The sequence below is a fragment of the Kluyveromyces lactis genome, assembly GCF_000002515.2.
Source record: "Kluyveromyces lactis strain NRRL Y-1140 chromosome B complete sequence".
In the NCBI taxonomy this organism is placed as follows: Eukaryota; Fungi; Ascomycota; class Saccharomycetes; order Saccharomycetales; family Saccharomycetaceae; genus Kluyveromyces; species Kluyveromyces lactis.
Genome location: NC_006038.1, coordinates 1,262,246 through 1,277,618, shown reverse-complemented (window position 1 = coordinate 1,277,618; position 15,373 = coordinate 1,262,246). Strand labels below are relative to the sequence as shown.

At 40.6% G+C, this 15,373-nt stretch overlaps 6 protein-coding genes across 6 annotated transcripts; 2 read left to right on the top strand and 4 right to left on the bottom strand.

Annotated features, from left to right (window-relative positions):
- Positions 1-296: 296 nt before the first annotated feature.
- On the bottom strand, positions 297-2,597 carry KLLA0_B14498g (uncharacterized protein; the record flags this gene model as incomplete). The annotated part of the gene is made up of 1 exon (XM_452176.1): positions 297-2,597. One exon carries the CDS (start codon positions 2,595-2,597, stop codon positions 297-299), a length of 2,301 nt encoding a protein of 766 aa, XP_452176.1.
- Positions 2,598-5,112: 2,515 nt separating this feature from the next.
- On the bottom strand, positions 5,113-6,300 carry YHB1 (flavohemoglobin; the record flags this gene model as incomplete). Its single annotated transcript, XM_452175.1, has 1 exon — positions 5,113-6,300. One exon carries the CDS (start codon positions 6,298-6,300, stop codon positions 5,113-5,115), a length of 1,188 nt encoding a protein of 395 aa, XP_452175.1.
- Positions 6,301-7,992: 1,692 nt separating this feature from the next.
- On the top strand, positions 7,993-8,910 carry MIR1 (Mir1p; the record flags this gene model as incomplete). Its single annotated transcript, XM_452174.1, has 1 exon — positions 7,993-8,910. One exon carries the CDS (start codon positions 7,993-7,995, stop codon positions 8,908-8,910), a length of 918 nt encoding a protein of 305 aa, XP_452174.1.
- Positions 8,911-9,741: 831 nt separating this feature from the next.
- On the bottom strand, positions 9,742-10,550 carry YRA2 (Yra2p; the record flags this gene model as incomplete). The annotated part of the gene is made up of 2 exons (XM_452173.2): positions 9,742-10,350; positions 10,509-10,550. 2 exons carry the CDS (start codon positions 10,548-10,550, stop codon positions 9,742-9,744), a joined length of 651 nt encoding a protein of 216 aa, XP_452173.2.
- Positions 10,551-10,882: 332 nt separating this feature from the next.
- DOA1 (Doa1p) lies at positions 10,883-13,003 on the bottom strand (the record flags this gene model as incomplete). Its single annotated transcript, XM_452172.1, has 1 exon — positions 10,883-13,003. The coding sequence occupies one exon, from the start codon at positions 13,001-13,003 to the stop codon at positions 10,883-10,885; it is 2,121 nt and encodes a 706-aa protein (XP_452172.1).
- A 315-nt stretch (positions 13,004-13,318) lies between these two features.
- Positions 13,319-15,196, top strand: SAC1 (phosphatidylinositol-3-phosphatase SAC1; the record flags this gene model as incomplete). Its single annotated transcript, XM_452171.1, has 1 exon — positions 13,319-15,196. One exon carries the CDS (start codon positions 13,319-13,321, stop codon positions 15,194-15,196), a length of 1,878 nt encoding a protein of 625 aa, XP_452171.1.
- Positions 15,197-15,373: the final 177 nt, after the last annotated feature.

Below are 15,373 nucleotides of genomic sequence, written 5' to 3'. Positions count from 1 at the left end.
TATAATTGTTATATGAATATCTTACTTAAGGCATTTAGAGGAATGCTACGAACGAATAATGCAACCGTGTGGGGCTTGAAATCTCCGTTACAGATCAACTTTTTGACACGATATTAGCGGTGTGTGTTCTTTACTGGTGTAAAGGTTGTTAACTTGTAACGAATGCGAATTAGAAACTTAAATGTTATTGGAATCTGAATGTGATGATCCTCTACTAATTTGTAGGGATAAATACGGATAGGGTATCAGCGTTAAGAAATGAAAATGGTTTATCGGAATAATTTCTGTACTCATAATCAAATCAATAAGGCACCAATAGCGAAAGCAGCTAAACCAGTACCTGCAGACGCTAGAGCAGCACCGCCTGTGTAGATGGAAGCGGTTGCTGTGGTCTTAGCATCAGTGGAACCATCTGATGATGTTGCGCTAGTTGATGACGCACCAGCTTTAGTTGTGGTCTTGATAGTTGGATAGGTAGTGTTACTAGAGTCTGAACCGTTGTTAGAGCTGGAGCCAGAGCTGGAACCAGAGCTGGAATCGTTGTTAGAGCCTGAACCATTGGTAGAACCAGAGTTGGAGCTAGAGTTGGAGCCGTTGTTAGAGTCAGAGCCAGAGCCAGAGCCAGAGTCTGAACCGGAACCTGAGCTTGAATCGTTGTCGGTACCAGTGGCAGAAGCAGATCCTGAAGCTGATCCTGAAGCTGAGCCAGATCCTGATCCTGAACCAGAACCGTTTTCAGAGGCAGTGGTAGTAGCAGAAGCAGAGCCAGATCCAGATCCAGATCCAGATCCATCAGAACCAGAACCGTCGTTAGAGCTGGAATCGTTGCTAGAGCCTGAACCATTGGTAGAACCAGAGTTGGAGCCAGAGTTGGAGCCGTTGTTAGAGTCAGAGCCAGAGCCAGAGCCAGAGCCAGAGTCTGAACCAGAACCAGAACCGTTGTCAGAAGCGGTAGTAGTAGCAGAAGCTGAACCTGAGCCAGATCCAGATCCATCTGAACCGGAACCGTCGTTAGAGGTGGTGGAGGTAGCGGAAGCTGAGCCTGAGCCTGAGCCTGATCCAGAACCGTTGTCAGAGGCAGTGGTAGTAGCAGAAGCAGAGCCAGATCCAGATCCAGATCCAGATCCATCAGAACCAGAACCGTCGTTAGAGCTGGAATCGTTGCTAGAGCCTGAACCATTGGTAGAACCAGAGTTGGAGCCAGAGTTGGAGCCGTTGTTAGAGTCAGAGCCAGAGCCAGAGCCAGAGTCTGAACCAGAACCAGAACCGTTGTCAGAAGCGGTAGTAGTAGCAGAAGCTGAACCTGAGCCAGATCCAGATCCATCTGAACCGGAACCGTCGTTAGAGGTGGTGGAGGTAGCAGAAGCAGAGCCTGAGCCTGAACCTGATCCATCTGAACCGGAACCGTCGTTAGAGGTGGTGGAGGTAGCGGAAGCTGAGCCTGAGCCTGAGCCTGAGCCTGAACCGGAACCATTGTCAGTAGTGGTAGGAATAGGCTCTGTAGAAGATTGGTCGATGACCGTGCTGGTGTTGTCATCACTTATCGTAGAAACATCAGATGGGTTCGAATCAGTGTACCAAGGAGCTGTTTCTGGACAAGGTTGACAAGCTTCAGGAATCTCAAAGGTAGGAACGTCTCCACTGTAATAAATACCCCCATTCAGAACCGTAATATAACCTGCTCCGAAATCGATGTCATCAACATAGAATTTAGTGCGGTCGTATCCTTTTCCTATATCCAACTTATAAGTGATAAGCAGACTTGAAACTGTGAGGATACCAGTGTCTTCATCATATTGGAATTCTCTAATTGCAACAGCTAAACCAACCTTTTGTTTACCAAAACCAACAACTTTGTAAACAAATGTTGGCGAACCTAGTGCTTCCAGACGTAGAGCAGCACTGTCGGAACTCAAGTAAATTGTTTGATCAGTTAGTTGGTAACCATTGTAAGCCCAGAACAAACCTTCATCACCGATACTTATACAACCACTTTCACCGGAAACCATTCCCGATTGTTTGTAGACAACACCTTTCAAGCAAATCGTACCAGAATTTGTGATAGCAGATCCAAGGTTACCCAAAGTTAAGGTACCACCTTTTCTTCCGTTTTCATGCGTGAAAGACAACAAACCATTGTTTTCGAAGGAACTGCTAGGAATGATTTCATAAAGTGAACCAATTAATGATGATTGAGCAATCCAGTAAATTTCACCATCATTTTTGAAGGATTCACCGACCCAATAGTAAGTTGAGGGTAGCGTAGTGTTATGGCCATTCAATACAATGGTACCTGTGTTTTGAATCTTTTGTGTAGATCCCAAAACCTTCACGTCCAAACCAAGCGTTTGTATCTTGGATCCGATGTACAACGCACCGTCAACAATAAGATCTTTATTAAAGTATTCAGTTGTACCGGACACCAGAGCCAAAAATTTATCTTCTTCAATTTGCACATTACCATTGAATATGGCACCTCCTACATCTAGAACGGTATCACTGATCACATCATAGTCACTTGTGACTGTACGCAATGCTGAAGCGAGCGGAACACCACATGCTAGTAAGATAGTGACGTTCACAACGGAAGTCTTCATATCGCTCAAGTACTAGTGCGGTTAGTTGGTTATGTTTTGTAGGTTTAAAATATGAAAGTATGGAATATTACACATTTGAATTAACAGATTCCTCTTCCTAATCCAATACTTGACAATATTTCTTTGGCTTTTATACGTTTTACAAATGGTTCAAGATACAATGAATGTTCGGTTGGATAGATTATGCTATTACAATTACTGGATTATCTCGAGTGAGAGGATTAAATGTTTAGAGATCGATTAAAAAGTCTCAAAAGCAAAAAATGGCTACTGACCTTTCTTTACAAAATTTCTATTGTTGCTATGCTTTCACCTTTAAGAATAGCGAATTAACATCTAATCAGAATCTCCTAGAACAGAACTACCATAGAGTTTTACGAAGTACTCTTGAAAATCACTATTTAATGGTGGAAATTAGGGAAATTCACTGTTAACTAAAGGTTCTGCTGTTTCGCGCGCATCCATGATGTACAATTATCCTTATTTCTACTGAAAGCTTTGGCAAAGCATAACATTAACGGTGCCTTCTCGTTAACTACAATGGGATCTGTCAAGATTTAAAGTCTCGACCGTTTGGACTTCATACACCAACACGAAATATAAATCAGCTTTCCTTACTAGAAAGCAAGGTATCTATTGGACATCTTACAAAACACAAGCATCAGCGTTATAGAGGGCATATTCATTCGGCCGCAAAGAAAATCTGTGATGGCAACCTGAACCACATTAAAGCGCCCGCAAATCCGTTCCTTGTTCTCGTGATTATGACTTCTATCTCTTATTTGTGCTATTCCCACTTGCGTGCACTGTATTTGTTGTAGGAACGAAAAGAGCTCCCTTCCAGTTTCAACTCGTTGTGTAAACACGGGATTGGCCCCAGAAACATATAGCATAAGCCTGCTTTTCAAAGATTGCTGTACTTCCATTCAACGCGGATACATAACTAAAGTTATGAGGACTTTTAAGGAAGAGTCTTCCAGCTATTAATTTTCCTTGTCAACCAACAGCTATACTATGGTGAACGGAAACGATAAAGCTTAAAAAACTCAACGTCCTCATCTAGCTGACCAGAATATGATTTGCGCTATTGTTTACCTCCTGGGTGTAATTATCGAAAGGTACTGCTGCGTTATAAACGTTTCATTTCCAAAGTGCACGCTTCCCGTACGGATACTTGTGAGTAAAATCTAATTTTGTATGGACAGTTCACTGTCCTGACTTTCACCTGCATTATCTGTATGATTGACCTCGGAAGGATCTACTCTTCATTTTTTTTTCAGGAAAAAAAAATGATGATGCAAGACTGACTGGACATAGCATCACACAGTTTTTTTCAATTATCTACTTGGTGGAAGCGTGCCCATATTACACTGGATTTTCTGACCTCTAGATCATTCTCCGTAGCTGCTGCATGTGTATTTGCCTTAAGTTACCAAAACCATAATCGATAACTGCATTTACCTGGTGTCACCGGTGGCTGCACTCATGCGTTCGTACGTGAACTAACATTCCTACAAAGTAACCTCTTTCCAAAAAGGGGAAGCAAGTAAACTTGCTCGCGGTACATCTAACACGCACACGGCTTCAGAACTCCATTGCGGAGAGAAATACCGTTATTTTCAATTGTGTGCAAACCGTTTTTCTGTTTACTCTTCACGCATGTCGTAAAAAACTTGGTTTGTTTCTTTCTCTCTTTTCTTGATACGGTTACTTCAATCTCGTGAGATCTTAACCCTATCTCTCGTCCCCTTTCATACCTGCACATCTCAATGTATCGCCACATTTGGATTTACATGCAGAAAATGAAAGAAAGTTCAACCTTTTTCGTTTATTCATGGGGAAAAAAGTTTATCACCGAAGTTACGCTCCTGTGCTTTCCAAGAGTGGAATTTGAACAATGACAAAATGTTGTTCTTGGTGTTTGTTGCTACTTTTTCTTTCTTTTTTCGTTCCTCTCTTGCTTTTGTTTGGCTTTTACTTCCTTTATCAAAACACCTTCAGCAATTATTGCCTTGTTGGGTCGCCCGGATATATCGTGTACTGTTGGACAAATGTCTGTCTTTGCGTTTTTTATCGTAGATCATCACTCTTTCGAGAATCTAGAAGAAATCTGTTTCGAATATTTAATTGTCGCTGATCCGGGTAACATGACGTGTTTTGAATTGTGTCAACCAGTAGTAGTAGTAGTAGTAGTAACAGTAGCGACTTACCCAAAACCTTGTAGACCACATGGCAAATCAGTGTATGCGATAAATTAAGTAAATTCAGAAAAGAATTATAGTTATATTCACAAATGTCATTTTTTAGTTACTAAACATTAAAGAAAAAGAAGTATGGACAAAGTGTTATTGATCATTATAAGAGGTTTAGGGAAAGAGGAACATGAATCATTCGCTAACTTTCATGAATAGGATAGCATAAAACACTACATATATAAGAGAGTAACATCTCGAAGTGTCAGTTGAATTTTCGATGCATTTTTATGTTGTTGTTTTATTTTTTCTTTGCTAGAAGCCTACACTAAGGACATCTTTGGACCAAAAGGTTCGTAATGAATCATTTGATCATGGTGGCCCAAATCCTTTAGAACGCCCATTAAAGTTTCCATGAACTCGATAGAACCACAGATGTAGACGTCAGAGTGGCCTGGGATATGCTTTTCCAAGAAGGTACCGTCTATTCTTGGCATGGATGCTGTGTGTACGATTTCGGATCTGGCGTTGTCGAATTTCGATAGCAAGTCGGTCACGTGATCCTTGAACGGTTGAGACATTTCATCGTTAGAAGATTGGATCCACAAAACAGGTCTCTTTGGGTTATGTTTCTGTTGGAATTCAAGCATGGCGACCAATGGAGTGGCACCTACACCAGCGCTGATTAGTACCAATGGGACTTCTTCTTGTTTAATCAATTCTTTGTTCATTTCGAAGTCACCGGCTGGAGCACTTAGTTCGATTTGGTCACCAACGTTGATGAATTTATGCATGTATTCAGAGACCAAACCGTCTTGTTCTTCACCGTGTTCGTACTTAACGGCGAATTTCAATCCGTCTTCAGTAGACTCAGAACAAATGGAGTAATGTCTCAAGGCGTCATATTCGTTGTCATGGGTGGTTGGATGGGTCTTAACGGTCAAATATTGGCCTGGGACGATTTTCAACTTTGACAAATCGACGTCACAACCTGGAGCGGTCTTGACGACAAATTCGATGATTTCGTCTGCGACATGTGTCTTTTCAGTGACAACGAAAGGTTTCCAAGATGGCCATGCTGCCTTCTTATACATTTCCTTTTCAACACTGATGAAAATGTCAGCAATGACTTTGTAAGCTTCGCCCCAAGCTTGGATAATTTCTGGTGTAGCAGCACTGCCCAAAACTTCTTTGATAGCCAACAACAAGTATTTTCCGACGATATCATATTGTGCTGGTTCAACTTGTAAAGCACGGTGCTTTTGGCCGATTTCATTCACGGCAGGCAATAAGACGGACAAGTCATCAATGTTCTTAGCAGCAGCCAAAACGGTCATTGCCAATGCGGTGGGTTGTCTACCCTTCTTTTGATTCACTCTGTTGAAAGTGTTCAAAAGGACAGGGTTTTCAGAAAGCATGTTGTTGTAGAAGATTTTGGTGATGGTAACACCATGTTGTTCTAGTACTGGCACGGTGGCCTTCACGATATTTTTCGTATTAACGGACAGCATAATTGATAGCGATGAGCTTGAATTTAAAGGGTATAGGGTACACTTTGAAATAGAGATATATTTCACTGGTGAGGGGAGAGAAGTTAACACAATGAATGTACAATATTATACTACTTGTCCAAAGCGATGAACTCAACGAGAACACCGATTAGATTCAACTATCCATGCATATATATACTTTTTCTCGAACCAAGCTGATGGACTGAAAGAAACTGTTCGCTACTACAGATGAAATCTCCTTCCAACGGTTCGTGGGCATGAATATCGTAGCTACACTATACTCATAAACCTTAGGTATACCCTATCGTGCCATAATAAGACCCCAAGTATCAACGGATGTAATGTTAGTAGGAGGAAAAAATAATCATCCAATCATTTCCAGATATTAATAAGCAAACTAAGCAAGACAATGGTAGAATATATGAGACTTGGCTATGACCGATGGCTGTAAATTGTAGGGCCAAGACTGAGCACCGGAACGGAATAACCAAAAGGTAAAACCACTTGAGAATACCTTTTTGCCCAAGATGAGCCGATCACCAGCAGTTGTTCAGTTTCTTTTTGTTTGTGGGTTTCGAGAGAACGTAGTGTTCTCGGAGCTACCGGAGCATCGTTTGGGCTTTCAAGGTAAACGTTAGGCCCGATCACAAAACCTAACGTCCGTTCGTTACCCGGATTCTCATGACAATTAGGTGTCCGGGTGACAATGAACGAGGCATGTATTCACGTGATTGAAATTGGGATCTCAGTAAGATATCAGGGTAACACCGCGATCGTTTCCGTGGAAGTACCTCGGATCTCTCAGCCCAGGCCAGGCCAATCCCTTCCCAGGGTAACGCCAGATCATGATTTTAAAAAAAAACAACAACTATGTAAGTCGTGGTGTCCCATCACATGACCAGAAAATGGAGAAATTTCGACGTTTTCTTTTCAGTACCGGCAAAACAATTGCTGATTCTCCGGGTTTATTGCATAATGCACTGTCGCGCGACGCGCGACAGTAATAGAGAGAGCAAAACACACACATACACACTACAAGAGTTATCGGTTAAATTCCCAAAGTGCCTCTTTTCAAGGGCTAACCTTATTGTTCCAGTCCGCATGTTCTCCGCAGAAAAAAGTTGCATCATCTAATCCTCCATTAACGGCTCACGGCTAGTGAGACCCTTCCTCGACCAATAAGATTTCATTGTTTTCTACGCAAAAAGAAAGACAAAACCTAAAAAAAAAGTTTTCTTTTTCACAACTACAAAAAAACGACACTTATTTTTTTAACGTGCGCGTGGGGACAATTACCGCACGCACCGTGCGTTGCGCGCGATATATACAGAAGAGGAAAAACCACGGGATAAACTTGCTCCTGCGAGAAAAAAGCAATAGCGTATTTTCAAACGCTTCGAAAATTCTTCGAACGCAGCTACGATATCTTAAATCTTTTTTTTGCTGCAATATTTTCGTAACTTAATAAAAAAAAACAACCTCAATGCGCTCCCGTAATTTCTAATAAATTTTTCTTTTAAATTCCCATATCGCTCTCTTTATATATATACTAAACCATACATTAGAAATTAAATAACCATCTAGTTTACCAGACACTTTTTAGTTTAATTTAGTTTTAGTAATCTTAACATCGTTTTTAACAGATTTTCGTCTAGCAACCTCCCCATACAACGTTCTAAAAAACTAGCAAGGATGGCTTCTCCTGTTCCTGAATATACTGTTTCTGATTACGCCAAGTTCGCTTTGGCTGGTGCCATTGGTTGTGGTATTACCCACTCCTCCATGGTCCCAATTGATGTCGTCAAGACTAGAATTCAATTGGAACCAACCGTCTACAACAAGGGTATGGTTTCCTCTTTCAAACAAATCATTTCCAGTGAAGGTGCTGGTGCTCTTTTGACCGGTTTCGGTCCAACTTTGTTGGGTTACTCTTTGCAAGGTTCCTTCAAGTTTGGTGGTTACGAATTGTTCAAAAAGTTGGCCATTGACAACATGGGTTACGACAACGCTGTTAACTACAAGAACACTATTTACATTGGTTCTGCCGCCATTGCTGAATTTTTCGCTGATATTGCTTTGTGTCCATTGGAAGCTACCAGAATCAGATTGGTTTCTCAACCAACTTTCGCTAACGGTTTGTTCGGTGGTTTCAGCAGAATCTTGAAGGAAGAAGGTGTCGGTTCTTTCTACAACGGTTTCACTCCAATTCTGTTCAAGCAAATTCCATACAACATCGCTAAGTTCTTCGTCTTCGAACATGCTGCTAACGCCTACTTCGGTCTAGCTGGTCCAAAGGAAACTATGTCTGAAACTACCCATACTGCTATCAACTTAGCTGCCGGTTTGACCGCTGGTTTGGCTGCTGCTGTTGTTTCTCAACCAGCTGACACTTTGTTGTCTAAGGTTAACAAGACCAAGAAGGCTCCAGGTCAATCCACTATCGGTTTGTTGGCACAATTGGCCAAGCAATTGGGTTTCGTCGGTTCCTTCACCGGTTTGCCAACCCGTTTGGTTATGGTTGGTACCTTGACCTCCTTGCAATTCGGTATCTACGGTACCCTAAAGAAATCCTTGGGTTGTGCTCCAGCTGTCGAAATTAACTCCCATTAAATTGCTTAAATGAAAGAAAGAAAAGATTATGTTATTTCATCCGCTGACTTTTTAATTCGCTGGATACCAGTGTGAAACAGCGGACCTTCTTTTTTTTATCAAACCTAGCTTTTACCTTGTTTTAATAACTTACTACCCCAGCAATCGATATTCCTTAAACTATCACAACGATTTGATACATGTCATGTTATAGCAACTCGTATCAGAAAACCAAAACTTATTATTATTCTTTGAATTTATGGATAGAAATATGAAAGAAAAAAACAGACAAACTAAAAACGCTCTGTTTTAACCCTTCGACAAGAACAGTGGGAGTGGTCTTTCTTTTTTAAACTGGGTTGTTTTGCTTCCACTTGTCCTTTAATTGTTATGATAAAGATTTATTCTCAAGTGGGATGTTATTTCAAATAGCAGACCCAACACATGGCTTACGAAATGAAATGACTAATACCTTTGTTTCTGTTCTGTTGTCGAGCACCTATTGGAAAGTGTCATAGTATGATTATGATGAACCTGATAGATTTTTTTAACGAATCTATTAAGCAAATAAACTAACCCCCCAATAAAAAACGCAACTTACAGTGTTCAAGTTTTTCTGCATATATAAACTATATATATAATCGCATTATTCTTGGTTAATATTCTTCATTCGTTTTACGTTGCCTTAACTCTTTCCATCACAATAAGATTGGTATGAGCATGTGTGATGACTAAAACATCGAAAACATTCCAACTATACAAATGAAATACGTGAAACAAACTCAAGCATGTGATTAGTTTGCACATAAGTTACATAAACAGCACGGGGCCAGTTTCCTTTTAGAGAGTTTCTCAAGGTTGCGACATGTAGTCATCCATTTCTTGGTCTAACTCTTCTTTTGTTTTAGGTTCTGCTTTCGGATTTTTAGGAGTTTTAGCTGATGTGGGTACACCAGTGGCATGAGGACCTGCTGGACCTCTACCTGTGTTTTTGGAACCAACTTCAAAGGTCTCCACTTCAAGCTGCGAGCCATGAACCTCCTTCCCATTCAACTTCTCAACAGCTGTGCCTAACAACTGTACGTCTTTAAAACCAACGGTAGCAACTCTGTTTTCTTTCCTATCATTGATCCTAATTGACTCCACTTCACCTATCTCATTGATCCAATCTTCGATTTCATAGTCACTGGTCTCTAACGGTATGTTTCTAATTCTTAGTAACGTTATTCTCTTCCTTCTGTCATTAAAGTTTCTCTTACTACGGTAGCCTCCTCTACCACCATCCTTCCCACGAGGTTCTCTATCTCTGTCAGAGATCCCGAGACGATCAGCTAAGCCATTTCTCAGATCACGACGACGATAAACCTGGTTCATAACATGGTCACAGGACTCTATCTTGTTAATATTTTTTGTTCCATAAGAATGATTACTCTCTTTTGACAATTTCGCCAAAGATTGATACTGTCACTTTGAATTATCACTTTCATTCATCACATACTGCATGGTGTTGACGTGTCTGGTTCATATTAGTTTGAATTTGTTGAAATGAGTTAGTAAAATGTTCGGTTTGCTTCTGATGTAGAAATCTGTAACTGGAATGAAAACTGGTTAGAACATACTTTTCCTTCAGCAATGCTCTCTAAGTCCCGCTCAAAAGACATTTTAAAACGTGTGATTGTTTTTTATTGGTCAGCTAGTGCCTCAATTGAACTTATTCACCCTTGAAATTGTCAATCTTTCGTTCAAACCTTTACTTACATGTTAAATGTAAACTTTGACTAAACTTTCCTTTATAATTTTTCAAGAAATGCTTATGTACATGAATAGGATTAAAGAAGAGACGAGCGCTTCAACTACTCTAATGATGATTGAATTATGATCCACTCACTAGCATTGACAGAACACCACCATATTTGATAACTTGATAGCAAATTAACCCGGAGAAGTTGTATCTTTATGTATGTATGTAATATTTAATGATCAAAGACTACCATCATCTAAATAAGTCTTCGAATACATCTTCGAATCTACCTATCTTACCGTATTTATCCTTAGCTCTGATAATCCAGGAGATGGATTTAGCGTATTGATGTAACGATGGTTCTACAGTGGCTAGATTTCCGTAAGCGATTAGGAGTCTATATGTAGCTTCTTCACTGTTGAGGAACAGAGATGATGATCCGTATTTTGTATTAAGTACATCAGCAATGATTGGAAGAATTTGTTGATCATTGGATTCCAGGATGTATACGGTATAATTGAAGAGTAGAGTGGCGATTGCAATAGCCAAGTTGTCTTTTTGTTGAGGTTTGCAATTTGGATAATCACCGTCCAATATTTGGAACACGGAATCGTACAATGCTGGCTTACCCATGAGCTCTTTCCCCCAAATTTGGTTAGAGAAACAGTTGGCTAACATTCTTGTAGTTAGCATTGTAGAGATTGGATTTTCTTGTGAAAGTCCTTCCTCGATAAACTCACTCATGTCGTCACTTGAAGGTAACTTTGGGGTTAGAATTCTAACTATATCGTATGCGGGTGTTTTGTTCCCCTTCCATTGATTTTTAATGATGCATGCATGCGCATACAATAGTTCAATGTTGTTTTCCACATCGTGCAAAGCTGAACCGATTGCCCCAAGTGCGTCATCGTCAAAGGTATTTTCTGCCTGATTAAGTTTCACAATACCATTGAACAAAGAATCTGGGTTGAAAGATGTAAGTTTTAGGTACTTCTTCACGGGGAATATCTTATAATTGACGTCTGCATGTCTGGAAATATCAGAAGGTTGATCTAATGTAGTCGACTTAGTATTTGTCACAATGAATTGGACAATTTGATCCTTATAACTTGTTGGCAACTCGTATCTAATTATGAATTTATCTGCAACATCGTACGGATTATCGTTTGCATTGACGGGTAGTTTCAACGGTGGTTTGCCTTCTTCGATGTCAACATCAAACACGAAATCGTAATTCTTACCCTCATATTCAACCTTATTATCGCTACCGGCAGATGAAACAACGTCTCCGACTTTACTCCAAGAACCTCCCGTGAACTGATGTGCCTCTATAACACCATTCTCATTCTTGACAACAACAATCTGACCCTCCTTTTCACCCGGCTTCTGAAGCACTGACGATGGTTTCAACTTCGATTCGTCAAACCCCATCGTCTGTGCGTTAACGGCAGATTCCTCCACTTGTTTTTGCAAAGATGTGATCTCTTCCTGGGATGCAAGTCTTTGCTCATTCTCAGTAAAGATTCTGATGATTTTGTCACTGCTACCAACAACAATATCGCCATTGGGTAACACATCGACGGTCCAAATGGAGATCGCTGGTAAAGTAATGACTTGTTTGATAGTTCCATCCATGTTCCAAATACGAACGGTTCTATCCTCACCACAAGACACAATATCTCCGCTTGGCAGTTGTTTCACAGCATAGACAAAGCTTTCATGACCTATAAACTCGTGCAAAATACCGCCTTCCAAGTTGGATAGCTTCAAAGTACCATCGTTGGAACAACTAACAAAATGCTTTCCATCGTCAAGAATACATATATTTCTAACCACATCGGAATGTAACTTATCAAAAGTCTTAGCCAGCGTACCATTTTTCCATAACTTAACTGTAGTATCTGCTGACGCTGTAAGGACGCTCCCATCGTTCAAGAGCTTGGCATCCCATACAGAGGCCGAATGTCCCTTAAGTTCCCATTTTACAATCCCATTAGTCCACACTTTAGCAGTCTTGTCCCAAGAGGAGCTCACTAGGCTTTCAAAGTCTCCAGAAAGTGAGCAAATGTTCCCCTCATGGCCTACTAAAGTATAAACCGGTTCTTGCCCCAGAGCAAGCAACGGAGACACACCGTAAATAATCTTTTCTTGGCCACCGCAAAATAGAACACACTGCTTAGCATCGTACGTCAAACTGTTCACAAACTTTTCACTGCTAAACGCAATAGAACCTTCCCAATTCCCATCCGCATCCAAATTCCATATCCTAACTGTACCATCTCTAGAGGCACTTGCCACCTGAGTCGTACTTAAAGAAACCACACTCCTCACGTCCTGTGTGTGACCACGCAATTGTGCGCTAAGTTGGTACATCTCTCACTTAAAATTGGTACCAGTACAATTACAACTATTAGACCTATCAAATAAAATCACCTGAACCTGATTAAAATACTTTGTATACTTGGAAAGCCCTGTTTTATTCAGTAGTTGCTCTTTCCCACGCTAATACCTTTATTTTTGACATTCGCTTAGTTGTTTAAATCAAACTTTCGAAATAAACAAATTCAGTTACGCAACTTTATCATGAATTAGTTTATCAAGTACACGAGACACGCCAACAGAGGATCCAATTGTACCTGAATTTGCTGAATCGTATTCAATTCAGTGCTCTGAGAATCTCCTTAGAAAATGAGAGGTCCGTTACTTGTGTGCCAGGAGAAGGATAGGGTCCTGTTAAAGGTAGCCAGTTCTTCTTCGAAGAACGACGCGGTTCTAAATGTGTCAACACACGAGAACGAGGTGAACGTTTTGGGCAGTACTGAGTTTCCTGTTCGTGGAAATATCATGAAGGTGGCTGCGTTGATCGGTATCATCAAGTTGAAGTTCGGTAAGTACGTGATTATTGCCAATAGAGTCGAGGAAGCTGGTTGTTTGAACGGTCATAATGTGTACAAGGTGGCTGAGCACACGATTATCAGCGTTGATAAGAAGCAGAGACCAGATTCTGATGAGTCTCAGTATTTGCAGTTATTGGAACAGCATTTAGCTGGTGCGACTCTGTTCTATTCGTATGGTTACGATTTGACAAACAGTGCTCAAAGGAACGAAGAACTAGAGTCATCAGCTGTGTCGTGGGAACAAGCGGACAGGAGGTTCTTTTGGAACTATTACGTGACAGAATCCTTGCAGAAGCTTGCTAAAGTTGATGACAGGGTATCAGACTTCATTATTCCTATGATCTATGGGTATGCTAAGGTTGTTGATACTGTTTTCCATGCGACTCCGATTTCGATTGGATTGATCACGAGAAGGAGTATATTTAGGGCCGGAACTAGATATTTCCGCAGAGGCATTGACGAACACGGTAATGTTGGTAACTTCAACGAGACAGAGCAGGTGCTGTGTGTTCAAAAGCCAATGAAGGATGGCTATCACTTCTTCTCTTTTTTACAAACGAGGGGTTCCGTGCCAGTTTATTGGGCAGAGTTGAACAATTTAAAGTACAAGCCGAACTTGTTGTTGGCTGAGAACAGCTCGTTAGATGCAACCAAGAAGCATTTCGATGAACAAACTCGGTTGTACAATGAAAACTATTTGGTGAATCTAGTCAATCAAAAGGGACACGAATTACCTGTGAAGGAAGCTTACGAACAGGTTGTTACTGCCTTAAATGACCCAAAGCTTCACTATATCTACTTCGATTTCCATCACGAATGTAGGAATATGCAATGGCACAAGGTCAAATTGTTATTGGATCATTTGCAATCAATGGGCTTGTCCAATAAAGATTTCTTCCACAAGACTTTGGATGCTAATGGTGTTACACTGCAAGTTTTCTCCAAGCAGCAATCGGTGGTTAGAACTAACTGTATGGATTGCCTGGACAGAACTAATGTGGTTCAATCCGTGTTAGCTCATTGGGTGTTACAAGAAGAGTTTAAGACTGTTGGATTGACCGACGATACCGGCTTATGGGAATTAGACAAGAACTTGTTGTTTGAATTCCAAAGCTTTTGGGCAGATAACGCAGACGCTGTCAGTGTTGCTTATTCAGGTACTGGGGCATTGAAGACCGATTTCACTAGAACTGGCAAACGTACTTACCTAGGTGCTATAAAGGATGGTATTAACTCTATTTCTCGTTACTATCAAAACAATTTGACAGATGGCCCAAGGGAAGATGCATTCGATTTGTTCCTGGGAAATTTCAGACCTTACGCAAGTGTGGTCCATTCACCATTCCCAGATAGAAGACCAATGCTAATTCAAGCGGTTCCTACCATGATCTACGCTGCCCTCACAGTTATGATGGCAACTATACTTTTCCCCAAGAATCATTTCACAAGTGCGAAGAATCTATCTTTCTTTTTCGGATCCTTCAGTATTGTTGTCTTATGCACACATTTCGTATTTAAGAGGGGTATTCAATATGTGAACTGGCCAAAGTTAGTCGATTTAGGGTATTTGATTGCTGAGCACACGCATAACAAGGAGAAACAATTCAAAGGTGTTAGATACGTTCCTGATCCAAAGTTCGTTAAACCAAATTCCTTCAAGAGGGACTAGCATTGAACATTCCTTAATGTATAGAGCTTTCATTTTCATGTTTATTTACTCCATGACGTTTCTACTTTTATGACTTCTTCTTCCCAGTTTTAATGTTCGATACCTTTTGAATTTATAGTATCTGTATCATTCTTACTTTAACGTCTATATCTAAAATTACAGAAATACAATCATTAC